The sequence below is a fragment of the Pseudorca crassidens genome, chromosome 1, assembly GCF_039906515.1.
Source record: "Pseudorca crassidens isolate mPseCra1 chromosome 1, mPseCra1.hap1, whole genome shotgun sequence".
NCBI lineage: Eukaryota > Metazoa > Chordata > Mammalia > Artiodactyla > Delphinidae > Pseudorca > Pseudorca crassidens.
This window is the reverse complement of record NC_090296.1, coordinates 2,714,141-2,738,548: the sequence shown is the minus strand read 5'-3', so window position 1 is coordinate 2,738,548 and position 24,408 is coordinate 2,714,141. Positions and strand designations below refer to the sequence as shown.

General features: G+C 64.0%; 2 protein-coding genes and 1 long non-coding RNA gene across 4 annotated transcripts; 1 reads left to right on the top strand and 2 right to left on the bottom strand.

The window, feature by feature from the left end:
- Window positions 1–238: 238 nt before the first annotated feature.
- Window positions 239–3,732, bottom strand: CKB (creatine kinase B). Its single transcript, XM_067720446.1, has 8 exons — window positions 3,588–3,732; window positions 3,083–3,287; window positions 2,724–2,878; window positions 2,518–2,650; window positions 2,002–2,173; window positions 1,136–1,259; window positions 721–910; window positions 239–629 (listed from the first exon to the last, which is right to left on the bottom strand). The coding sequence occupies exons 2-8, from the start codon at window positions 3,273–3,275 to the stop codon at window positions 451–453; spliced, it is 1,146 nt and encodes a 381-aa protein (XP_067576547.1). The 5' UTR covers window positions 3,276–3,287; window positions 3,588–3,732; the 3' UTR covers window positions 239–450.
- Window positions 3,733–8,741: 5,009 nt separating this feature from the next.
- Window positions 8,742–15,818, top strand: TRMT61A (tRNA methyltransferase 61A). Of its 2 annotated transcripts, none has more exons than XM_067720146.1 (4): window positions 8,742–8,863; window positions 9,483–9,896; window positions 12,356–12,622; window positions 14,559–15,818. In XM_067720146.1, the coding sequence occupies exons 2-4, from the start codon at window positions 9,512–9,514 to the stop codon at window positions 14,816–14,818; spliced, it is 912 nt and encodes a 303-aa protein (XP_067576247.1). In that variant the 5' UTR covers window positions 8,742–8,863; window positions 9,483–9,511; the 3' UTR covers window positions 14,819–15,818. The 2 variants fall into 2 exon arrangements, with proteins under 2 accessions (XP_067576247.1, XP_067576345.1); XM_067720244.1 differs by having other exon boundaries at window positions 8,754–8,863; window positions 9,537–9,896.
- Window positions 9,634–12,361, bottom strand: LOC137215274 (uncharacterized). The gene is made up of 3 exons (XR_010939229.1): window positions 11,961–12,361; window positions 11,507–11,830; window positions 9,634–10,983 (listed from the first exon to the last, which is right to left on the bottom strand). It is a non-coding gene; the product is annotated as an uncharacterized lncRNA (long non-coding RNA).
- Window positions 15,819–24,408: the final 8,590 nt, after the last annotated feature.

The window sequence follows — 24,408 nt, the reverse complement described above, 5'->3', positions numbered from 1 at the left end:
CCTCCCCCTTCTTGTCCCTCCCCCACCAGCCCACCCCAGGCCTGCAGGGAAGCCAAGTAGACAGGATGGCGGAGAGGCTCAGGGAACAGGACTAGGTGGGTACAGCAGGGTGCCTGCCTCCTGATTACTTACTGTCCCAGCTTACAGTGAAGCACAAAGGGCAGACCCAAGACTCAGGCCTCAGAGCCTGGCTGCTGAGCCCTGGGCTGCCCCTGGAAAGGGGAGGCACAACTCAGACTTGGGGCAGGCCAAAACCCTAGTTTATTTCAGCATCAGCAACATCTCAGCCATCACAGAAGTTAACTCTACCAAGGGCGACAGAAGTCTCTACAGCAAGGCTAAGGGCTCAGCCGCTAAATGGCGAGCCTCAGGGGTGCATGGTGGGCACTGCCCGGACAATAAGTTAGGAAGCAGCAGGGCTGGAGATGGCGGCAGATGCAGGCCAGGGCTTCACTTCTGGGCAGGCACAAGGTCATCGATGGCCTTGCCCTGCTCCAGCCGCTGCTCCATCTCAATGAGCAGCTTCACGCCGTCCACCACCATCTGCACCAGCTCCACCTCCGAGAAGCCCAAGCGGTCTGCGTTGGAGACGTCGAAGATCCCGCCCACGGCAGCCGTGTCCACACCGCCTGGGGAGACAGCTAGGTCAGCAGGCCTGGGTGGGGGAGGGTGGGCTGCTCCGGCAGAGAGGGGTGCCTGCAGGCGCCCCACCCCACTCACCTGTGCCTCGCTTCTGAAGCCGCAGCCGCTTGAGCACCTCCGGGAACTTCTCGTGCTTGCCCAGGTGGGGCAACTTGATGTGCACCCCTGCCCGCAGCCCTGTGCCCAGGTTAGACGGGCAGGTGAGGATGTAGCCCAGGTGAGGGTTCCACATGAATTCGTAGTTCTTAGACTTGAAGAGCGTTTCAATCTGGAGGTGGAGGTGTGAGAGGGGAGGCCTGGCTGAGACATGCCCCAGGGGACCAGCTGAGACCCGGGAGCCCCCCGGCAGGACCCTGAGGCAACTGAGACCTGGACTCCCCAGGAGGTTAATGGGGCACCTACATCTCTGCCTGAACCGGGGGCCCTGGCCCTGCCCCCTCCCTGGCACCCAGCCCCCACTGTGCCAGCCCAGGTGGCGGGGGCCAGGCCTGACCTGGGTGAGGCCATTGCAGAAGCGGGTGAACACCTCCTTCATCTTGCCTCCCTTCTGCATGGAGATGACCCGCAGGTGGTCCTCCTCATTGATCCACACCAGGAAGGTCTTATTGTCATTGTGCCTGGGGGAGGGGCACAGTCAAGCCTCCTCCCTGGACTGTGGTCTCAGGGCACATCCAGAAAAAAAACTCTAGGGGGTCCCCAGAGCAGAGGCACTTCCCAGGTCCCTGGGGTGCTCATCCCAGCTGTACCCAGGAGTGGGGGCCGCTGCCCGGACTCCAGCCCCGTCAACAGCCTGGGGGCACGGAGGGAGGCCAGGACAGCTCAGAGAGGGGACAGAAAGAGAGGCCTGAGCTGCTTCCCCAGCTTGCCCATCAGGTACTGTGTGGTCCCCACCAAGGGGATAAGGGGCAGAGGCAGCCAGCACAGCCCCCCTACAGGGGGATGCGCTGTAGCTGGGCGCGGAAGCCCCAGGATACACGCACAGTGTGAACGGGAGCTTGTAAGCCCTCCTCCCCCACCGCCCACTCGAGGAAGCGTCTGCGTCACCCAGCACCTGACTGACTCCCCGCGGGGAAGCGGGTGGGAAAGGAGAGAAAACAAGAAGCTCCAGCTCCCCAGAGGGGGGTGGAGGAGGAAAGCCAACACGACTGCTCCCCCCACCTCTAAGATCCTGAGAGGCTGAGGCCTCTACTAGCCGGGGTCCTTCACTTACTTTCGAGGTGAGGTCACCTGCAAGGAGGCCTGGGTGGCACCAAACCCAACCCAGGAGCGCGGCCCCTCCCTCTTCCTCCTCGGCCTCGCCAGGGAGAGGACGAAGTGGGGGAGTGGGGACCCGCGGGAGGGGGGTTGGGGAGTACGCACCAGATGCCGCGGGCATCCGGCCAGTCGCGGGCCATGCCTGAGGCCAGCAGCAGGGGCGACACAGGCTTATCGAAAAGGAAGTGGTCGTCGATGAGCTGCTGCTGTTCCGCTTCGGTCATGCTTTTGAGCGCATAGTACCTCCCCGCCAGGTCCCCGTCCAGGCTCGACAGGGCTGCGGAGGGGCGCGCTCAGGAGGACAAACGGGTGGGCTCCTGTCCCACACCGCCACCACCCCTAGCGACACGGATCCGCCCCACCTCCCCATGCCCGCTCGGCTTGGCTGGAGTCCAGTCCTCCCGGTCTGGGCGGCGGGCCGAGCCGGTGACCCGGCCCAAGCCGACCCTCGCCGGGCCCCAGGACGCTGTAAGCGCGGGGCTGGGCCTCGGTCCCTCCGGGAAACCGGAGCCAGAGCGCAGATAAGAGCGCGGCGTCGGCGGCGGCTCGGGTGACTAGTAAACAAGCCGGCAGGGGCCGGGACCGGGACCGGGACCGGGGCCCGGCCGGCCCGACCCTTACCTTCGATGGCAAGCTTCTCGATGGCGCGGCGCTCCCCGCGGCTGCAGTGCGGGGGGAGGCAGAAGCCGCGGATGCTGCGGCCCGTGCGCACCCGCGAGCTCAGCACGTAGTTGGGGTCCAGGTCGTCGCCGCCCTGGGGGCCAAGCAGAGGTGAGCTCCGGGAGACCCCTCCCCAGGCCGACCCGCCGCCCCGGGCCGCCCGGCACCTGCAGGTTGTCGGGGTTGAGGTCGGTCTTGTGCTCGTCTGTGGGCTTATAGCCGCCGTGCCGATCCTCAATGATGGGGTCAAAGAGCTCCTTGAACACGTCGTACGACTCCTCGTCGCCAGCCACGCAGCCCACGGTCATAATATAGGGGTGGCCTGTAGGGGGGCCGCGGAGTGGGGACAGTGACGTCACTGCCAGGCCTCAGCGAGCCGCCGAGGACCCCGCGGCTGTGCGCGGGAAGAGGGCGCCCGGACTTTGGCCCGAGGGGGACTGGCATGGGGGGGGCTCTGGGCCCTAGCCGCGGGTTGTCCCGCGGATACGGCGCTGGCACCCTGACCCCGGGACTGGTGTGCGCGTACCTGGGTTGTCCACGCCAGTCTGGATGACGTCGTCCAGCGTGAAGCCGCTCGGCGTGCTCTTAGCGCGCAGCTCGGCGTACAGCTCGGGGGTCAGTACCTTGGCCATGTGATTGTTGTGGCCACTGAGGTCGGGGTACTCGTCCTCGGCCGGGAAGCGCAGCTTCAGCGTGTTGTGGCTGTTGGAGAAGGGCATGGCGGCGGCGGGCTGCGAGGAGACGCGGGGGTCAGCGGGCACCCGAGGCTCCGGGCCTCCTGGGGACCTGCTAACCACCCAGGGACCCGGGCACCGGTCGCCCGGGGCGCGGCCAAGGTCAGCGGGGTCGGCACTGCGCGCAGGGGGCTACCACAACGCCCAGGACCCCCGGCCTGGCGCCCGCTCCAGGCGGCGGGCCCCTGCGTGCCGGGAGCGCGCGACGCCGCGGCCCCCGAGCCCCCTCCATGCGCAGCGCCCCTGCCCCGGTGCCCCACGACCCACCCCCACACCCCCGCCCTCGGGCCCACTCACTGAGCAGCCGGGCGGGGGCGGGGGTTCTCGGTCGGTCGGCAGCTCAGGGCGCGGCGCAGGCGAACAGCGGCCGCTCCGCGCTCCCGCGGCTCTTAAGGGGCGCGACGCGGGCCTCCCATTGGCCGCTATTTATAGCCCATTCATTCCATTGGGCCGCGCTACGGGATTGTGACGTCGCTTTGTCCGCCGCCCGCAGCCCCCCAGAGCCCCCCGCCCCAGGCAGCCCACCCCGACTATCCCCTCGCCGGAACCCCGCGCAGCCCGCCTACCCTACCCCACGCCCGCCCAGGATCCCGAAGCCGGAACCTCAGGCCCTTGGACATTCTGGATCCCCACCCCCACCCCCCCGCCTGCCTCCTAGCGGGAAACCGAGGCAGGAGGGCCACCAGGCACTTGAGGACGCTCGGGCTTGTCTGCACCATGGCTCCTGCCCTCCCTCGTCTTGCCAGTCCCCGCGGTGGTCGCGGCGAGGGGCCAGGCGAGGGCGTCCAGGCCTTCCACAGCAGGTACTGCCAAACCCCCGCCGCCCCTCCTTCTCCTGCCCCGTCCGAGCTGGCCCCGAGCCGCCGACCTTCTCCAAGGTGCCCGCAGGCATCTCCCGGGCGGTCTTGGTGCAGAGCGAAGGCGCTCCGGAGGCGCAGCCTGGCTGCGGCCCAGCCCGGCGGCACCCTTGGTGCCTTGACCTTGGGCAAGTCTCCGGGCTTTTGGGCGTCTGAGCCAGAGACCCCCGGGCCCAGCCCCTCCTGGTTGATGCGGAAATACTCTGGCTCTGCTGGGGAGTGCACAGTCTCAGAGTCCCCAGACCCCAGGCCTGTGCCCTCTCTGCAGGGGACAGGTTCACCTCCCCACCCCACCCCCAAAGGCAGTCCTCAGAGACTTTTGGCAAAGACTGGAGGAAATGCTAACAAACAGTAAGCACATGTGAGATTTAAAAAAAAAGAAAAAAAAAGACACTAAAAATCAGAATCACGTAAGTTAAAATAACGACTATGCCTTCCACTAGCCCCAGCACAACCAGACTGGCAAAAAAAGAAGATTGATACCAGCCAGTGTTGGCTGTGGGTTGGAATGTGGGGAGACAGGCATGCACACGCTGCCTGCAACTGTGAATTGCTACATCTTTTTAGGAAAGTAATTTGGCAGTATCTATTAAAATTTAAAATGTTCATCCTCCATGACCCAGCAATCACACTTCTAGGAGTCAAGCCTATAGAGTCTCATTCTCTCTATAAGAGAGAATGGACTCTCTTCTAGGAGTCCAGTCTCATTTCTCTTTGCAGATAGACCAAGAGATGTGTAGTAGGAGAAACAAACACAAACAAACCCGGATATAACTCGATGCCCATCACTTGGGGACTGGCCGGGGGTAGGGAAGGCATCTCCCCAGTGTGGAATATTATACAGCTATTAAAAAGCGTGAATTGGAGCTTGTGTGGTTGATGTCCCTCATACTTTGCTTTGTGAATGAAGCAAGGAAGGGGGAAGAGCCTTATCTATGTGTATATTTAACAAAATCCCTCCAGGACTGCACAGTGTGCTCTGTGGGCAGCAAGGTGAACACTGCTGCTGCTGCAGGAAGACTGGCTGTGAGCAAGCAGCTAAGTGAACAAAATATCATCCAGAGATGGGAGGAGATGGGTCCTGCAGAGGCTGGGGCAGAGCGGGCATTCCAGCGTATCTGGTGCCTCTGAGGAATGGGCACGGGAGCAAAGGGCGAGCAGGTCCCTTTGCCTCTGCCTCTGTGCTCTGTCCCCCGACGTTACTGCAGAGAGACTCCTGCCTCTTCTCTTGCTCACCTTGGCGTGTTTTGACCTGCTCGCAGTCAGCATTTTTTAGACCCATGAAACAAGCCAAGGCAAAAAGGCAAATGGGTCTGGACTGGCCAGACAGCAGGTGTCCCTTAAGCCTGAAATTCCTGCGTTCTGTGCCCCCTGCAGCCCCTTCCCCTAATTTTAGAAATATCTGCAGCTGCCTTTCCCAAGTCTCCACCCCAAAGGCCTGATGGGCTCACGTTTCTGTTTCTAGAAACAGAGCTGCTGCTCCTGGAGGCCTATTTGGCTTTCAGACCCCAGCGGGTGGAGGGGTGGTACTCAGGGCTTCCTCTTTGTAGCCTCTGCAGCTTCCCAGAAGGCCCCCCTACCCTACCCTCAGGCCACCAAGGGCCTGACCAACTTGGGAGAATGGGGGCAGGAAAGGACCCCTGCTCCCCTTTCTCTCCACAAGCAAGGTCCACACTGGAGAGGTGAAGTCCAGAGGCTTGGGGTCTTGCTCAGGGTCAGGCCCTAGGGATGCTCCTGCCTGGGGCTCCAGCAATCCTCAGCCTTTGGAGATGAGTGTTTTGTCCTCATCTTTGCAGATGAGCAAAGGGAAGATCAGAAGGTGCGTGATGGGGGACCGGGTTGGAGGTCTGGCAGTCCCTCAGCGGTCCTGGAGTGATGGGCCCTGTGCTAACCTGAACTGGGGCCCACCCTGAGGACCCCCGGCTGGCCAAGCCTGGGCTGGACTCAGTCTGATGGTGCACATGGTCAGCAGCTGTGATGGGGGAAGTGGGGAGAGGCCTTTGAGGCCTTTAGACCCAAAAGTCAGGGTAAGGCCCCCCACCAGGCAGGAGCCGCTTGGGAGCCTGGGTGGTCTCAAGCAGGGGAGCAGGAAGGGGGCCTCCACCTCAGCAGGAAGAACACTGCCCCCAGCTACACTTGGCCTCGTCTGTGGACCCTCCACTCTCCTTAGGGCCCACAGGAGCCGGTCTGGCCGCGTCCGGGCAAGAAGCTGGGTGACATCACCAGACCCATTTATGGTCCAGGTTTCTTGGAAATCGCACCTGGTTATACATTAACCACCTGGCCCTGGAGGGGGTGGGGAGCCTCAAAGGAGTCCCTGGCCTTTCATCCCCAGAACATGACCTTGCTCAGCAGGGCAGGCACAGAGCTGGGCAGGTGGAGGTGAGCCAGGTAGGAGGGCAGGGCCAGGATCCAAGCAGGGGACGCGAGGCCATCCTCAGAGTCTGTGCTCAGGGTGCAGCCAGGGTGGGCATTGCTTCCTCCTGATGCCCTGTCCCTGAGCTCCGCAAAACCCAAAGGGGAAGTTAGTTAGGATCAGAAAAGGAGCGGGGGCTGCCTTGTGGTCACAGAGCATGCTGGCGCAGGAGACTGAGCTGGTCAGGGAAGAGGAGACCTTGGGTCACCTGATCCCTGCCTGAGATGAGAGCAGAGCAGCCTCCCCCTGTGGGCATCCTCAGGGTCTCCCTTTCCTCCAGGGCCTACTTCCTGCCAGTTTCCAGCTTTCTTCAAATCTGCCACTAGTCCTCTGAAGCCAAGTTTACTGGCTTTAAATCCCAATCCCACTTTGGCCACGTTGGCTGTGTGATCTTACGCAAGTTACTTGACCTCCCTGAGGCTCAGTTTCCCCATCTGTAAGGTGGTGGTCCCTCTCTCACAGGATTGTGGGGAAGACTCAATGTGATGACACTTAGCTGGGCTCATACAGTATCAGTTCTTTTTAGGGGGGGCCCCAATATATAATATATAAACTCTGCCCTGGGCAAAGTACCCACCTGACCTGGCTAATCAGTTGGTGCTTGACGACTTAGGCTGGTGGGGCAGGCTCAGATGGACAGCCCTGGGAAGGCTGCTTGGAGGAGGGGGCAATGGAGGAGCTGGCCAGCCAGTCACAGAGAGGTGAGTGGGAAGTTGGGAGTCCTAATTTAGGCTCTTAGTAGGCACTCAGCCGCTGAGCAGCTGCAAGCCTGGGGAAAAGGAACCCCCATGATAAGTGGAAAGTTGAGATCTCCCAGGAGAGCAATTAGGGGGTGATTCAGGCTGGTGCAAAGTCACCTGGAACAAAGGTTGGTGAGCCGTGGATGGAGCTGGGTTGTCTCGGTGTCCAGAGCAAGAGGCAAGGGGACAGTGATACAGCCACACAGGCAGCTGGTGGCCAGAGCACTGGCCCCACAGGGACAAGAACCCACAGAGAATGGGAGGCCACCAAAGGCCCCTCACCTTCATCCTCTGGGGCTCCAAGACCCAGGCCCAGTCAGGGCAGGGGCATGGAGGGGCTGAAGCTAGGCACCTGGGTCTCCATCATGGGCACTGTGGTCCACAGACACCCTCGCCAGTCCTGGCCCCAGAGGAGGGAGAGTTCAGAGTGCCTCACAGGTTGGCAGGGCTCTGGGAAGGGACTGGCTCTGAAGGGCCTGGCTACTCCCATTTGCCCAGGATGGAGCAGCCTGGGCCTGGTAAGTGTGGCCTAGAGTCATTGCTAGCTGACCCTGGGTTAGGGCTCAGGCCTCAGGGTGGCTGGGTGGGCTGGGGTCTCTATCCCTCTCCAGTCCCCCAGGCTAACAGGATAAGCCCTGGCCCACAGGGACCTGTGTGCTGGAGGAAAATAGTCCATGTCCCCTGTCCCCCTCCCCCGCACACACTCTCCAGAGGAACCGGTTCTGAATCAGCTCTGCTGAGACAGAGCAGAGCTGCTGCTTCCCTTTTCTGCCCCCGTCCTCCAGCTGCCCCTCCCCCTGTCCCCTGCTCAGGCCACTGGCCCTGTCCTCACTGACCGACCCCAAAGGGAGCACAGTTCACCCAGTGCTCATTGCACCTTGGGTTCCAGGAGGGGACACAGGACCCCCTCCCTCCTTGAAGCAGCTCCTGCACTCCGGAGACTGTGCCCCTGAAGAGGAGGCAGGCCAAGAAGAGGCAAGGCCTGGGCTAAGGCCACTTCTGCAGACCCTTCCAGGCCACCATCTCCTGCTCCTCTGGTTGACCCTAGCCAAAGCCTTCTGGGTCGACCCTCTCATCGGCGATTCCATTTTCTGGAATTTATCCTGGGGCCCGTCACAGGTGTTCCCAGAGCGGTTTGCAGTGACAAAATGTCCATGGCAAAGTGTCCTCGTAGGGGACTGCGCAGCTCGCCTGGGCGGCCCTTCCGGGGACTCCGGGGCTGTCAAAAGGCTGCGGAACGGGGCCCTGCCCTGTTCCCAGCCTTTATCAACAGCGCCCGTAGGAAGAGTCTGGAAGGACTGCAGCAGCTCGGCGGCGGGACAGTGGGGCTTTCAGTTTGTTTTTTGCACAAGTAGATATAAAGCAGAGAGTCCGAGCACGAGGCGCGCTCCGGTGGCCGAGAGGGACGGCCCGTGGTTCCCGGGGGCCCGCGCGCGAGGGGCGGTACTCCATGACGTCATCAGCGGGCGCCGCGCACCAGGCCGGAGCCGGAAGTGCTGTGGCAGTGGCGCGGGGCCACGTGCAGACCCTCCGGGAGTCGGAGCCCGACGAGCGTCGCCGGTGAGACTCCGCAGGGCCAGGGTGGCAGTGCGCGGGTGGGGGTCGCCCTGCACTTCCCTGCAGCCTCTCATGGCCGCCCCCAGCCCTGTGCCAGCCTGGCCTGAGCCGCCCCCTGCCTCTACACAGGCCAGGCCAGTGTTTCTGTTTACTGCCCCCTGCACGTCCCCAACCTCTGCTTGCGAGCCCTTACATCTGCATCCCCCTGCCACTTGTCTGCCCAGGAGCCCGCCATAGGGGAAACTGGGGAGAGGGGGCGTTCTGCCTGGCGTGGAGGTGACCTCACGGGCCATTTGCAGCTCTTCCCTAGGTAGTCGCTCTCTCATCCTACAGCTGGAGAATGGGAACCAAGCTCCTGGAGAAGGGTGATAAGAGAGAGGGTCAGGCCCTTACTTTGTGGGAATCCTTGGGCCCCTCCTCTGTCAGTGTAGGGCCTCAGTTTCTCCATCTGTGATTTGGGCTGATGGCTTTTTTCTTAAGACCACACCAAGAAGGGCTTCAAATGTCAGGCCAGGGTGCAGCCCTATTGGGCTGTCCTAATGGACAGTGCCAGGGACTGAGCCAGCTACTCCACCCCCATTGCTCAGGATCTGGGCCTCACAGCCTTCTCTCTGGACCCCAGGTGCATATCCTGCCTCCTGGCCCCCTTACATGTTCATGCCGACACACCTCCCAGGTCCCTGGCACCTGCCAGACAGCAACACCATGAGCTTCGTGGCGTATGAGGAGCTGATCAAAGAGGGTGACACAGCCATCCTGTCACTGGGCCATGGTGCGATGGTGGCAGTGCGTGTGCAGCGTGGGGCCCAGACCCAGACCCGGCACGGCGTCCTTCGGCATTCAGTAGACCTCATTGGCCGCCCCTTTGGCTCCAAGGTGACCTGCGGCCGAGGTGGCTGGGTGTACGTGCTGCACCCCACACCTGAGCTTTGGACACTGAACCTGCCACACCGCACCCAGATCCTCTACTCCACCGACATTGCCCTGCTCACCATGATGCTGGAGCTTCGGCCAGGCTCTGTGGTCTGTGAATCGGGTGAGTTCTTCAGGTTGCCTCAGTTCATGAAGGTGGAGGTCAGACCCACTGTCCAGCCAGCCTCCAGCCTGCCCTTCCTGAACACAGGCATTATTACTCAACTTCTGTTTTAACAGGGTCTTTCTGGGGGTGCTGACCGCAGGGAGTGAGGGCAGAAGCAAGGAAGCCAGTTAGGAGACTGGTGCTGTACTCTGTGTGAGAGTTGATGGGACTGGACCAAGGCTAGCCCGCTGGAGGAGCTGGTGCCCAGGGGGGATCCTACTTGTCTAGGTGGGGTGGGGGGTGTGAACGCTGCTCGGCGCTGACCGAGGGCAGAGGGTGCCTGGCCTGGCCGTCCCTGACTGCTGCGAATGGGAGCCCCAGGCCCAGGGCTGAGAGTGCCCCTTCCTGGAGGGAGGCCAGGGCTGCTTCAGGGTGCTCACTGTGGGTGAGGAGCCAGCCCCGTGCTCATCCCAGGCCAGCACCATTGTCCCTGAGCCCAGAGCCTAGAGTGCAGATGGAAGTGCCTGAAGGCAGCTGTTCCCAGCCTCTGCACATGTGTGCGCCCGCGTACACACACACACGCAGGTGCTGGGGATTGAAGCATGCACCCTAGCCAAGAGCAGCCCAGGCCCAGGTGTGCCTAGATTTCCAGCATGTTTTTCGTGGGCCGGGCATCTGGGTTCCAAAGTCACGAAGAGTTCCCCGTAGCGCTGCTGCCAACATTTGGAGGCTTCAAGCCATCTGCATCCCTCTCTTTGTCCACATGGAGGGCCTCAGTTTCTCCATGTGAACAATTGGATGGTTCTTTTTGCCCAGCCAAGCACTTTGAAATGGGGAGAGTCAGATGCAGAGCCTGGGCAGTGAGCGGGTCAGAGAGTGGGTGGGGCCTGGGCAGAGGCTGACTGCTAGGCACCAGGGCAGCTGGGGGGTGGACGGGATTCAGGGCCAGCTCATCCCCTGCTTCCCCCTGTGCATCCGCAGCCAGGGCCTCGCTCCACTCGGCTGAAAAGTGCTGTCGGCGAGCGTGCTTCTGGGCTCCTCTGACGCGCCAGCTTCCCTTCTAGGAACCGTGGCTACAGCCGTGACCAGACAGACCAAGTTTCTGCTTCTCAAAGGGGACAGACAGGAAGCCCACTGTGACCGTTACGGTGTTGTTGATTGCTGGGGGGCTTGGGGAACAGGGCTGCGTGTTTGAGGGTGACTCAGAGAGGGGTCCCTCCAGCTAGGGGTGTCAGGGAGGACCTCTCTGAGGAGGGAGCAGTGAGTTGTATGTGGTTGAATGTGATGGGAAGGTGGTACCAAGAGCCAAAGGGGAGGGTCACCCCAGGGAGAGTCTTGCAGAGACCCTGCGCGAGGGGCCGTCAAGGAGACCAGCGTGGCAGGAGCAGGGATGAGGTCAGGGAGGGAGGGGGTGCTGCTCGGGAGTCACGAGGAGTCCGACTCCGCCGTGCGTGGAAAGGGCAGAGGCCTGGTCTGACCGCAGGGAGAGAGAATCCGCGGCTGTGTTGAGGTGACTGAAGGCGGGGGTCGGGGCTGTTACGGGGAGCCGGGAGCGGGCCCGGGCGGGCACGGCAGGCAGCTGGGGAGAAGGGCTCCCAGAGAGATGGGGGAGGAGGTGCAGGAGTTACCTGTGGGGAAGGGGAGGGCTCCTCCGAGCCGTCTGGCTGGGCAGTCATGTCACCAGCTGGTTCGGGAGGCTTGGCAGGGAGTGGATTTGGGCTGGGTCGGGTCCAGCCCTGCACCTGTAAATGCTGGGCGCTGTTTGCGGTCGCGGGGGAGGTGATCGGTGTGCAGTGGGCGCCCGGGCGTCTTCGTGAGGCCTGGCGCCTGGGACAGCGAGGTGGGGAAGGTCACGGGGGGTGACCGGGGGACGCAGGCCCGGCTGGACACTGCAGGACAGGAAGGCTGGCAGAGGGGCAGCCGTGAAGGAAGCTGAGGAGTGGCCCGTGAGGCTGGGGGAAAACAGAGACGATGACGTGGGGGGCACATTGGTCACCGTGTCTCTGGTCGCGCAAGGTGAGGGCAGAGGTGCACCCCGTGTGGTGGGAGCGGATCGGGGGGGGGGCAGGAAGATGGCCTGACCTGAGTCCCTCGGGGAGCTTGGGCCCAGCCACCACGTGGGACGATTCCAGTCCCCTCGATCTGCTCTGCACAGAGCCTGCAGGGCCACGGGCCAGTCCCGGCCCCTCTCGGGACCCGTCTTCGGGGCTTCAGGTCTGTGCAGCAGAGTCTCTCCAGAGCCGGGGGTGGTCAGGGCTGCCACCCTCCCCTCTGGACCCACGGCGGACATCGATGATCAGTCAGCTCCCTCCTCTCCCCCTGCCACACATGCAGCCTCCGTGTCCCAGGACCCCTCAGGGAGCTCCAGACTGGTGCCTGCTGGTAACCCGGGGTCGGCTGACCTCGTGGGCCCTTGATGGGTCCCTCATAGTGCGGGTGGGCTCGTTTCCCGTCTGACACCCGTCCCGTCCCGCTAGGCACGGGCAGCGGCTCCGTGTCGCACGCCATCATCCGCACCATCGCACCCACGGGCCACCTGCACACGGTGGAGTTCCACCAGCAGCGGGCGGAGAAGGCTCGGGAGGAGTTCCAGGAGCATGGCGTGGGCCGATGGGTGACCGTGCGCACCCAGGACGTGTGCCGCAGCGGCTTCGGCGTGAGCCGCGAGGCGGACGCTGTCTTCCTGGACATCCCCTCGCCTTGGGAGGCCGTGGGCCATGCCTGGGACGCCCTGAAGGTTGAAGGTGAGCGGGGGGGGGGGGGGGGGGTCTGGGAGGGGTGTGGCCAGGCCGGGGCCACTTTTGGCCTGAGCGGGGGTGGGTCAGGGCAGCGGGGGAGTCATGGGGAGGTCGCCCAGGGAGAGGGTGAGGGTGAGAGGGGTCAGGACTGGGGAGGGTGGGCCTCCACCTGGGCTCCTGCCCCTTGGCCTGGCCCCACTCCCACCCCAAGGTGGGAGGTGTCTCGAGTCCCTGGGGAATGTGGCATCCCTGCCTGAGTGAGAGGCGGGCCCTGCACCCCTGGGCTTGCCAGAGGTCAGAGGGCAGCCCCTCACCCCAGCCAGTGCCTGCAGAGTCTCCCTTCCCCACCCGCCGCCACAGCCAGGCTAATGCGCCCCTTTTAGGGAAGATGCTGGGTGCAGAGGCTGGAAGGTCGGCTCCGAGCCAGGAAAGTGCTGGCGAGGCCCTGGGTTTTTCCCTTTTCTGGAGAAGTTGTTGGCTCAGGCAGCCGGGCCGTCCTCCTGCCCGCTGAGCAGTGCAGCACGAGGGGGCGGGAGAGGCAGGCCAGGGCGCCCCAGGGAAGGCCTGCCCCTCGGAAAGACAGACGCCAAAGGCGGCCATAGGGTCCCAGCGGGGCCCCTGCCTGCTGGCTCAAGCTCAGCCCTGGACTCCTGTGTCCTGGTCTCTGCTGAGGTGGCCTGGGGCTGGGGAGAGGGGCAGCGCTGGCTTCCCCACACCTCTGCCCGCTCCGGCTTTGCCCCCTGGACACCTGCAGGTCCTCGCTGCTCCAGGGACACCAGCAGGCCCAGGCCTCGGACCCCAAGGCCGCAGCCGGTCGCGCAGCCGTGGCTGAGCCCAGGCAGTCCCTGCCCTGGGCTCCCTCCTGCCGAGGGAGCCATGCTGTGTGTTGTCCCGTCCCCTCCGCCCCGCTAAGCCCCGTTCTCTGGATCTGCTTGTTCTGGCCCAGAGGCTCCCGACTTCCTCGTGGGTCTGGCGTTTCTCCAGCTTGGCCCGGCGAGGTGCGGCCGCGGGCTCTCTGGGCCTCTGGCTGACGAGCAGGCTCAGGCCCCAGTTCCTCGGCTGTGTGCACAGGGGTTGCGGCCCCTCTTGGGGGTGACCCTGTGCCCTCTGGGTTCACGTCAACCTCACGCTCTGCCTCCAAGCCCAGGCCTCCCAGCTGACCACCTGGGGGTCTGTGTCCCACGTGTGGCTGAGGTGACCAGGCCTCAGGGATCTCTAGGGGCTGGCCTGGGCCACGTCCCTTCCCCTAGCCAGCCTGCTGGATGTGTGGGCGAGCCCTGGTGGGAGGCGGCAGGAAGGGGCTGCGGCTCCCGCCCCCTCTCCCTCACCCTTGGTCCGTGGGGCTCCGCTCAGAGTGGGCACCTCGTGTTCCCAGGAGTGGGCGACAGCCTGTAATTTCCTGTGACAGCCGCAGCCCCCGCCCCCGAGGCTGCTCTGTGTGGTTGAAGCTGTTCAGGCCCAGCACTCTGGCGGCTGCCGTGCCAAGGCTCCGTGCTGGCCCCGACCCTCAGCTGCCTGGTGGGAATCAGGGGTGGCGGTGCCCTCTGGAAGCCCAGGGAGATCAGGGTGGTGGGCTGGGCCCGTGGCGGCGCGTGAGAGGGCTTTGTTTGGGCAGGGCCCTGCCCTGTGGCTGCAGAAGAGCTTTTGCCCCCGGCCCCGGCCCGGCTCCCCTACTCTGGGGCCGCTGGGGCCACAGCTCTTCGTGGCCAGAGGGCTTGGTGGGGGCTTCATGGCCTCGGACCCCAGGGCAGGGGTCGGGGCGTCCACCCTCCTCAGCTCTCACAGTGGGGTCTCGCAGCGCCCACTCCCGAAGGGACTGGGGGTGCATTGCCTCTGCCCTGCAGTCCCAGGCCGCAGACGCCCGGGCCAGAGGAGGCTGCCAGGCGGGCGGGGCTCTGGGGGCGGCCCCTGCCCTCTGACCCCGTGTCCTCCTCCTGCGCAGGCGGGCGCTTCTGCTCCTTCTCCCCGTGCATCGAGCAGGTGCAGCGCACGTGCCAGGCGCTGGCGGCCTGCGGCTTCTCGGAGCTCAGCACCCTGGAGGTGTTGCCCCAGGTCTACAACGTGCGCACCATCAGCCTGCCCGCGCCCGACCTGGGGGCCAGTCCGGGCCCCGACGCCGGCCCCTTCCGCAGCGGCATGCCCATGAAGGAGACCGTGGGCCACACCGGCTACCTGACCTTTGCCACCAAGACCCCGGGCTAGTGAGCCGCCTGCAGGAGCTCCAGGGAGCTGGGAGCACCGCGGGGCCGGACGGGGAGGCGAAGCTCGGCCAGAGGCTGCCTTATATGGTCGGCGGGTGCCAGCCGGGGCCTGTGTTTAGAAACCGACGGACGCGGGGTGGGGCGGGGCCGGGGGCCTCCCGGGCGGCTGAGTGGGGCTGCCACGGTGGAACAGCATCCGGCCCCCGGGGAGGGAGGCCTCCCGCCCACGTCACCGCCGTGGTCAGCGTCCCCGTCCTGCTGCTCTTTGTTGCCACTCACCGTCTCCACTGCCATAGGCTCTCCTGGATGTTGAGGCCCGAGAGTGCAGGTGGCGGGGTGCAGGTCTGACCCTTCCCAGGTGGCCCCAAACGAGGAGGGAGGAAACGGGGGTTGCAAAGACCCGGAGGAGGAGGGCCAGGGACCCCCATGGTCCAGCTGCCCGGCATCTGAGGCGACCCCGCTGTGTGGCCTCAGGTCTGACCCCACCCCTCTGGGCAGTGCACAGGCCGCGTGGGCATGTCCCCAGATTCCCGCTGGCGAAGGGCCGGGGCAGCCCCGCTGATTCGCTTCTGCCTCCGGGAAGTACCTCTGCGGCCCTGGCCCAGCCAGAGCCCTCTCGTGTCGATGCGTGCGAACACGCAGCGTCATGTAGGGAAGAGCTGGGCAGGGCGGGAACGTGCTTCCGGTGGCTGGCCAGTCGGGTCAGAGCCACTCGGTGCCCCTGCCGCTCACAGGAGCCGCAGGGATGTGGGGATGGGGGCGTGCACCCAGGATGGAGGGGGCGACGCCAACCCTGCCCTGGCCTGCTCTCCAGCTCTGGTGCACGGCTGGCATCCCTCCCGCCCTGCTGCTCGAAGGGCCTGGGTGCCTGCCCTTGGCCTCAGCCAGCCGTCAGGAGACTCGGTGACCCCAGGTCGGCGCGAGAGCCCCAGGGTACCGGGCTGGCCTGAGGCTGGTCCCCGACCACCCCTGGCAGAGAAATAAAACACTGTTGCCCCTGCTGTGCTGACTGGTCCACCCTGGTGCCCCACGAGGCCAGACCTCCACTCCCCACACCAGCATCCAGGCTGGACCTCCCTGCACGTGGCCCCCCGGCCCCTGCTCCTTCCTCTCCCAGGGCAGACACCACAGGGGCTCTGGACTCCAGGACAATGGCCTGGGACATGGTGGACAAAGGGACAAGTGTGTGGCCACCCCCACCCAGCTGCAGAAAGGGCCACTTGTTCCTGGGAAGGGTGGGGGCGGGGGGGGGGAGAGTCCCTGGCTGTGTGTGTGTGCGCGCGCGTGTGTGTGTTTCCTTCCGTCCATGTCCGGCTGGGCCTTCCGTCTGCAGCCCGGCCTGGGCACCTGGGTTGCCCCTCTTGTTGCCGGAAGGGCCCAGAACTCAAGAAGGACCTCCCAGGCCTGCTGTCCTGGCCCCAGGCCACCACCCAGGCTTTGGGGGTCCTTGGAGGGATACCAAGTGAGGTGGGCCTACAAGAGGACCAGTCTCCTGCTGGCAGCATCACAGGGCCAGGGGCACCTTCTGTCTTCTGGTAAGACCTGTGTCCCCTCAGAGACCCTAGTGTCCCTAGAAGCCCTTGCCCTACTCCAGGGGTCATGTCCCCCCTTCAAGGACCTGTCCTGACCTCTGACCAAATGCCTAGTCTGGGGACAGAGGAGGGACCTGGGCTTTCCTTGGCCTTCAGGAAAGGCCTGTGAGGTGTCTGATGTAGGGCATAGGCCTCCTCTGCAGGCCTGGCTCTGCCTGTTCTCCAGGGCTATGGCCCTGGGTGAGTCACTGGAGCCTGCACTTGGGTCCGTGTGAGGTGGAAGGGAAAGCCCAGGATGGATGAATGGCGGAGGGCCACCAGGGTAGGGGTCAGGAGGCCTGGATCCCTGTCCACGCTTGCAGTTGCACGCACAGAGCTGCTCTCAAGTATGGGGCCCTCCAGCCCCTTGACTGTCTGCCAGGCCCTGCACACGAGCCCCAGGGCTCCACTGGGCCTCTATCCCATGCCGGGGGCGTCAGCCTGGAGCCCCACCTGGCCGCAAGCCAGCAGTGAACTCCTGCGCATCCTTCAAAGCCCCTCAAGTGTCTCTCAGAGCTTCCCACCCCCACACACCGAGGCAAGAGCGTCTTGCTCAACCACGTCTTCTGCTCCCACACATCCCATGCTGGTGATCAGCCCTGTAGGGCTGCCCCTAGCCTGGGAGCCCCTTCAGGCAGACAGCAGAAGCCAAGCGGCCTCACAAACCGCACATGGGGAGCTTGACGCCCGGAGGGTCAGGGCCAGGGTCCGTGGTGAGTGACCGATCAGCAGGTCACTTGGTCACCTCCTCGAGGCAGGAGCCTAGGGCTGGTCACAGGACGAGGATTCACCCGGAAAGTCCCCGTCCAGCCCCAGACTCCCACCTCTGGCCTTCAGTTTTTCCTCGGAAATTCCTGCGCCTGCCCAGCCCTGGTCTGAGTGGCTGAGACGTGACACATCAACTCCCTCCGCTGCAGCCCCCGCTCCCAGGTCTGAGCCCGGGAAGCAGATGGCCAGTCAGACTCACTCACCTGCCCTGAGGGCCCTGGGCCAGGATCCCACCTTCGGGCCAGGATCAGGGCCTGCCTCTGGGCTGTCTCCAGCTGCCTCCCCCCGGAAGCCCCCCGGGCTTTGCCCCCGCAGCCCCAATGTGAGCTGCTCCTGTCCTCCCTGTGCTTCACCGTCACCTGCCTTGGAGGGGCTCGTGCCCTGCACCCAACCTGGGGCAGTGTGGGCTGGGGGCTCGGGGCGGTTGTTGGATGGGTGTTGGTTGGTTCAAGGGATGCCAGGCCCCTGGAGGCTGTACCCTGTCTAGCAGAGGGCGACAAGGAAGGTCATCTGCATGAGGACAAGTCAGGGGATGGGCTTCCCCACACCTGCCCCCCTCAACCCTTAGGTCTGCAGGAAGGCCCCCCTTCCCGTCCCCTTCCCTCTGCCTCCATGGCCTCTGTTCTCCCAGGGCTGCCGGCTCTCCGGCCTCTAGTCTGCGTGCTGGAGGGAGGGTGGGCTGCGTGGGACCCTGGCCCAGGGAGATGATGCAGCTCCTACCCCATCCCAGCCCACTGCACAGGGAGAGAAACAGGCCCAGCAGAGATGAGGCAGATCCAGGCCTCCTCCACCCACCCACCCAGGACCTCCCATATCTGACACTCTCCCACCCATGTGGTTGTCTAGGGAGGTCAAAGGAGACTTGCTGCTGCAGTCATGGAAGGCTCCTTGGAAGAGGCGACGGTCTGCAGGGTGTGGAGGGGCTGGTGGAAATTGGAGGTGGGTGAGCTGGAGGCCTCCCCAGGGGGCAGCAGGAGGCCCCAGGCAGGACAGCTTCCTGCAGGCCCAGGAGGATGAAAGGGAAAGCGCAGGAGAGGCTGCTTTGGAGCCCCAGGCTGGTAGTGCCTGCCGTGTGCAAGGCTGCTCTGAGTACAGGCCAGTCACGGGACCCAGTGCTCTGCTCTGCCCGGGGGCTCTCGGCTCGCGTGCCAGCCTGGGGGTGTTCCTGCCTCCTAGTGGGGCTCAGGTGAGAGTGTCCCTGGGTTGGCCCTGCTGGAGGAGGGAGCGTGCAGATGGGGGCCCAATCCTTAGGTCGGTCCTCTTCACCAACCTCGGGCGCTCTCATGCAGCAAATGGGGGTCGAGCATCTGCCAGCGGCCCGCTGGTGCCGGGGACCCAGACCTTCAGGGCAGCCTGGCCTGCCCTCGAGGGCTCCCGGGAGGCAAAGACTGCAGGTGGGATGTGCATGGCTGGAGCAAAGCACGGAAGGGGGTGGGGTGAGACAGGAAGGCCTCGCCAGGACGTGGCCTCGGCGGTCACGGGGAAACACGGAGTCAGCCCGGCAGTCAGCCTGTCCTCAACAGGGATAACCAGACCCTGCTCTGCCCTCGGGAGGATGCACTTAAGGGCTCAGGCGCCGGGTCTGCCGGGGTCACATCCTCCCTCTGGAGCCACGTTGACGAGTCCCTCCCTCCTTCGTGCAGAGGTGAACACAGTGCCTGCCTAGTGGGGGGATGGGGGTGGGGGAAGCTGCTGCCGTGAGATTAAGTGTCGTGTCAACGTTTGGACTGTCCGTGTCCACAGAATGTCTCAATGATTATTAGCGCTAGTGGGAAACACCGCCCTTTCCAGGAAGACCCCTGGCCTTCTTTCAGATTCCAAGGCCGGAATTTGGGGGCCACTTATGAATCTGAGGAATGTCCTCTGCACTTTGTGACACTTGAATAGCTTTTTGAACCTTCAGGGGCACTTGAATAGTTCATCAGAAGACTTGACATTGAGACTTTTCGGGAAAATCCAGGTCATCCAGTCACTGTGCTTATAGTTAGTTGTATAATAAAACTAAAAATTGAGAACATTGGGCTGTGCACAGGCAGATGGCACTCAACTGACCTCCACAATTTTTGCGGTAGGTGTACTAGTTAGCTGTCACCACAGACGTGCTGCATAACAAATCATCCCCCGCCCCCCAATACTCAGAGTCTTAAAGCAGCAGCCAGTTCCTCTGTTGGGTCTGTAGCTTGACTGCTCTTGGCTGACCTCTGCCAGGCTCGTCCATGTGTGGGGGCTGAGCTGATGTAAACTCTGCTCTGCTCCACCCTTTCCTCCTGGGACTGTGACTCTTATCACGTCCTGTGGCTCAGGCGCAGTAGGGGCGAGCCTGGTCATGCAGGCGCTTTTCAAGCCTTTGGTCACATGGCCTAACCTCAGATCCTGGTGGAGAGAGAGACCCTGTGATTTTAGGGGAGGAGCTGCAGGGCTGCTGGCACAGGGCATGGGGGCTGGGGCTTGCAGGTCCTCAGCCAGCGGGGTTGAGACAGCCAGGCTCGCCAGCCTTTCTTGCCCTCCTCTGTGGGTGTGTGTGTGTGTGTGTCTGGGCCCGGCCGCAGGATGAGGGCATTTCCTTGTGTGTGTGTGTGTGTGTCTGTCCGGGCCCGGCCACAGGATGAGGACATTTCCGTGTGTGTGTGTGTGTCTGTCTGTCTGTCTGGGCCCAGCCGCAGGATGAGGGCATTTCTGTGTGTGTGTGTGTGTGCGCGCGCGCGCGCGCTTGCGTGCGTGCGTGCGTGTGTGTCTGGGCCCGGCCGCAGGATGAGGGCATTTCAAAGTCAGCCTGCCTCCGAAGCAGCAGCGTTGGCGGGAGGGAATAACTCCACTCCCACCAGGCTGAGAATAGCTCAGAATTGGGTCACGCTCCCCAAGAGCTCCGGTCACAGCCTCCAGCCTTTGAGGATAATCAGCTTTCTCCCCGACATCTGTCCCTTCAAAGAGGAGGGCAGGCCGGGTGCGGGCACATTCTTAGAAGGAGCGGAGGGGATCGGGACGGGGCGGGGAGTCTGTTAGTGGCTGGCCCCTTCCTTCCCTCCCCCGCTTCCCTTGCTGACCCCGCTCCATTCATGTCCCCTGCCTGGCAGGCCACTTCCACCCTTCCTGCCCACCCTGCCACTTCCCTCACTCCCCGGGGCCCATCAGCCCCTGCCCAGGGCCAGGTGATGTGAGAAAGCTCTGAGGGTGCCCCCACCCTCCTGCCCTGACTCCTTCCTGGGCTCTCTTTCCTTCTGTCCTGGGTAAAGGTGATGGTGGGGAGTGCGCAGCCCCCCTCTCCAAGGATGCAGGAGGCTCAGGTCTCTCCAGCCTTCAGGCTCTGACATCCTGCTCCCCACTTGGGCCCAACGTGGAGTGCAGCCCCTTGGCCTGCCAGAGGAACTGGAATCCCTCAAACTGCTCTTTTCTTTCGCGCCTTGATGAACCTAAGCAGCGCGGTAACAACTATGGAAGCTTCCAGCACCAGCTTCCTGGCTCTTTCCGAGGCTGCGCTCTTGTCAACATGAGCTTAGTTTTCCCTCCCTTTGGTTGGATTGTTTGTGCCGACGCCCCAGGCCCTTCTGGGATCACTGTGTCTCCCAGTGGCTCCATCGCAGAGGCCCCTGGGCTCCCAGATTGACAGCAGCAGGGGGACAACAAGGCAACGCAGTGCGGACGCTTCTTTTGGTTCAGCTGGGCCATTTGAAGGCCGAGTGGATGTTTCATGGGTTTAGGGATGACAGCGTTTTTAGGTGTGCTAATGATACTATGAAATGATACAGTGGCTGCCATCGGCCTCAAAATAACCTGGGTGGGGTGAGGGGGAGGGAGATCCGAAACCCTGGTCCCCTGGGACCAGGAAGCCTTTGGGATTCTCTCTACTTTCACCTTTCTTTGCCGTTTTCCATGATAGAGTTTTGTTCTGTTTTGTTTTGTTTTAAAGGAGAAATGCTCCAGGCCACTTAACCATTTCTTTGCTCTTGACTCCCCAGCCCTGGAGGAGGTCAACCAGATCAGTGCCCAGGGTCACTAGCCCCAGCCTCCCCTCCCAGGGCCACCAGGCTCCTCCTACATCGAGGGCGGTGGTGTGTCCCTCGGGTTCTCCAGCACTGGGGGCAGGGGCAGCAGCTCACGCGCTGTGGGGCAGGAGAGAGACACAGAGGGTTGGTCCCCGGCAGGGGCAACGGTGAGCCGTCCACTCTCTGCTCCCCTCAGCGTGGATCCAGTGGCCGCAGACCCAGGAGCCAGCTTGCTGTGGTGGAGCCTGGGCCTTGGGAGCAGCTCCCAGCCTTGCAGGGTGGGAGGGGGAGGGCTGCAGGACGTCCTCACCTCCTGCCTCGGAGGGGGTGCCGCCCGGTCCGGGAGACGGCCGCTCTTCTGGCCTCTCCAGCTCCAGACAGCCACCCTGTGTTGGCTTCCAGACCCTCCCTGTAGCCCTGTACCCCCTTTGTCCACCCTGCTGCCACCAATAGGCCTGACCTCATGCCATGCCCCCAGAAGGTAGCTAAGGGATTCATTCGATTGCAGTGTAATTCCCATACGAGGATGGACCCGTTTAACAGTCCAGCTCCAGGAGTGCTGGACCCACGTATGCACCCCTGGACCCCCGCTGTCCCTCCCTAGTCTGTCTCCGCACCTATCCCAGACGGACACTCGGCTGCCTTCTGTTTACATTTGCCGAGAAAATGAATCTAAGCGGGCGAGTGAACCAGGGGATGGGACGAGGTCTGAACACAGCCTCTTTCCGTGGTGTCAGGGAGCACCGACAGGGCCAGCAGCGGACACACGGCTCCGCAGGACCCAGGCTGCTGGGCACGCCGATGGGAAGGCTCTGAGCCGCTGGACACACTCGGGTGAGCAAGGCCCGGGCCTGCGGAGGCGAGGGCCCTGCCGAGGAATGCGGGTGGCCGCCTGTGGGGCGGGGGCTGCGGGGGCGACAGACAGAGGCTTGTTGCTAAGCTACGGCCACAATGGACATTCCGGGCACCAGGCAACTGGGACAGAGACGGGAGGAGGACGGGGGGCCCAGGCCACCCCCACCCCCAGCTCTGCTGTCCCCCAGGACGTGAGGCATACGCTGCCCGGCCCCGCGGGGCCTCCGACATCCAGGCCCACTAGCCGGGCACCCAGTGGGGAGGGTGGCCAGCGCGGGCTTCTGCAGCTCAGGCTGACCCAGCCCTCCGTGCCAGCCACCTCCTCTGGGCCTCTGTCTCCTCTGCCCCGTGCTTCCTGGCCGGTCCCCCCAAGGCTCAAGTGCAGGCTCTCACGGGGTCCCGGGCAGAGCTCAGAGGGTTTGGGGGGCCTCCGCCCCCCCAGCCCTTAGCCTCGGCACCTCCGCTTTTGGCCACACCCGGCCGGGGCTGGCTCTGCTGGTGGCCACGCCCGGCAGGGCCCCAGGCCCCCGGCGGCTGGCCCCGGTGTCCAGCGCGGCCTCTGTTTGTCTGGGACAAGACAAGGGGTAGGTCGGCTCCCTTTGGGCTCCACTTCCTTCCTCCGTGGAGAGACTGCTAAGGATCTCAGGGCCCAGGGCCGCCAGCTGGTGCCCAGTGGCGGGGGCTCGGCGGCCCTTCCCACCCCTCTGATGGGTGGGACCAAGCTCCTGGTCCGTCCATCGGGCCTTGGCCCTCGCAGTTCCCGCTTCCAGCGGCCCAGGGCCCCCTCCACCAGGGCGGCTGAGCCGCCAGGTCCCCTGCAGCCCCGAGAGGCAGACATCCCAGGAACCCACCCAGGCCTGTCTCCCACTGCACAGTGCCGGGGCCCCAGATGGACTGCACAGTCCTAGCGGGCCCGACCGTGTCCAAGCTCTGCGGCCACAGTTACGGCATCGGAGTCCACCAGGCACCGTCTCTGCACTTGCCCAGCTTTTGTCTCTGTTCTCTGCTACCCTGTCTTTGCTGACCCCCACCGGGCCGGCCCCCCGGCCCCTGCCCGAGGAGGTGCCCAGTGCAATCTGACTCATCCTCACTGTGGACGCTTGGCAGAAGGGTGAGAGTTTCTCCCAGCCCCACCGGCTGGGGGCTGGGTGGTTTGGGGCAAAAGACTTGCCCTCTCTGAGCCTCAGCCCCCCCACCCCCTGTGGAACACGGTACGCCCAGGAGCTCCCTGGCTGGGCTTAGGCGGTTTCCCGCATGGGGACGTGCCCAGGCCTGCAAGCCCCTCACCCCACCACACACACATGCACAGAGATGAATGCACAGGTGCACGTGCCAGGCGTCGTGGGATCCAGGGAGATAGTAGTTTCAGAGCCCCCCGCCCCCGTGCCCAAGCCCACCCCAGGGTGCTTCCTTATGCCGGCCTCATGGTTCCCCTCCCCCTCCTGCAGCCCTCATCCTTGAAGCTTGCCTGCCTGTCCTGTGACCCAGACAGACAGCTGGACACAGACCCTCCCACACCAGGCCAAGACCCGCGCCCCACCCCCCCAAGAGCTGCCTGGGCCCAGCAAGGCGTCTGGGGTGGAGTCTGCACCTCAACAGGTGCTGCCACTTATCAGGAGCAAAGCCAGGGGAGGAGGCCGCTCCCCTCCCCTCCCCCACTCCGTCCACTTCCCAGGGAGGCAGCCTGGGCCTCTCCAAGGCCGAGCAGGGGCCCCTCGGGGTCTCTTCTAGGCCAAAGCTGAGGACAAAGAGGCAGCTGCCAGTAGGGCGGGTTGGGGGGCCTCGGCCTTTGTGAGCACAGGGCCCCTCCTGGTGACCTCATCACAGCCCAGAGAAGGGCCCTTTCTTCCCAAGGCGGCCGTTGGGAATCTGCCTGGGGACAAAGCGGCTGCCCGGCAGGGGACCAGTGAGGGGCTGGCCCCCCCATGGCATAAATTAGGGGGGCTGAAGTGGGGGAGGGGAGGGCAGGGCAGCTGCAGCTGGTGCCCGGAGGAAGGCACGCACAGACGGCCACCGAACCCCCCCGCACACACCGGTGCACGAGCTGCCCCCCTCCGAGGCTCATTCATTCATCTCTACTTCATTCATTCCACACATGGCCACTGGGCACTGGCCCTGGGGACGCAGAAGAGCATCCGGAGGAGGAAGGAGTGAATGGACAGGTGATGGCTGGGGCTCCCAGTCTGGAGGGGGGATTGGGACAGCCAGTCACTGTGGTCCCCAGGCTCCAGGGCTGAGCAGGGAGCTAGTCCATCCAAGCAGGTGCTCGGGACACCCACAGCTGCATGTCTGTCCCTGTGGGGAAACCAAGGCCCAGCAGGTGGCCAGGCCTGAGGTCACAGAGCAGCCTCTCAGCCTGGCCATCTCCCCAGGTGAGGTCAGGAAGACATCTGGTTTTCAATGAGATCAGTGGT

Coding starts and splice junctions, on each gene's coding strand:
- CKB (XM_067720446.1), bottom strand. CDS start 3,275: ATGCCCTTCTCCAACAGCCACAACACGCTGAAGCTGCGCTTCCCGGCC. Junction 1,260..2,001: donor CCGGATGCCCGCGGCATCTG/GTGCGTACTCCC, acceptor CCCCTCCCCCAG/GCACAATGACAATAAGACCT. Junction 630..720: donor GCTTCAGAAGCGAGGCACAG/GTGAGTGGGGTG, acceptor CTGTCTCCCCAG/GCGGTGTGGACACGGCTGCC.
- TRMT61A (XM_067720146.1), top strand. CDS start 9,512: ATGTTCATGCCGACACACCTCCCAGGTCCCTGGCACCTGCCAGACAGC. Junction 9,897..12,355: donor CTCTGTGGTCTGTGAATCGG/GTGAGTTCTTCA, acceptor CCGTCCCGCTAG/GCACGGGCAGCGGCTCCGTG. Junction 12,623..14,558: donor GGACGCCCTGAAGGTTGAAG/GTGAGCGGGGGG, acceptor CCTCCTGCGCAG/GCGGGCGCTTCTGCTCCTTC.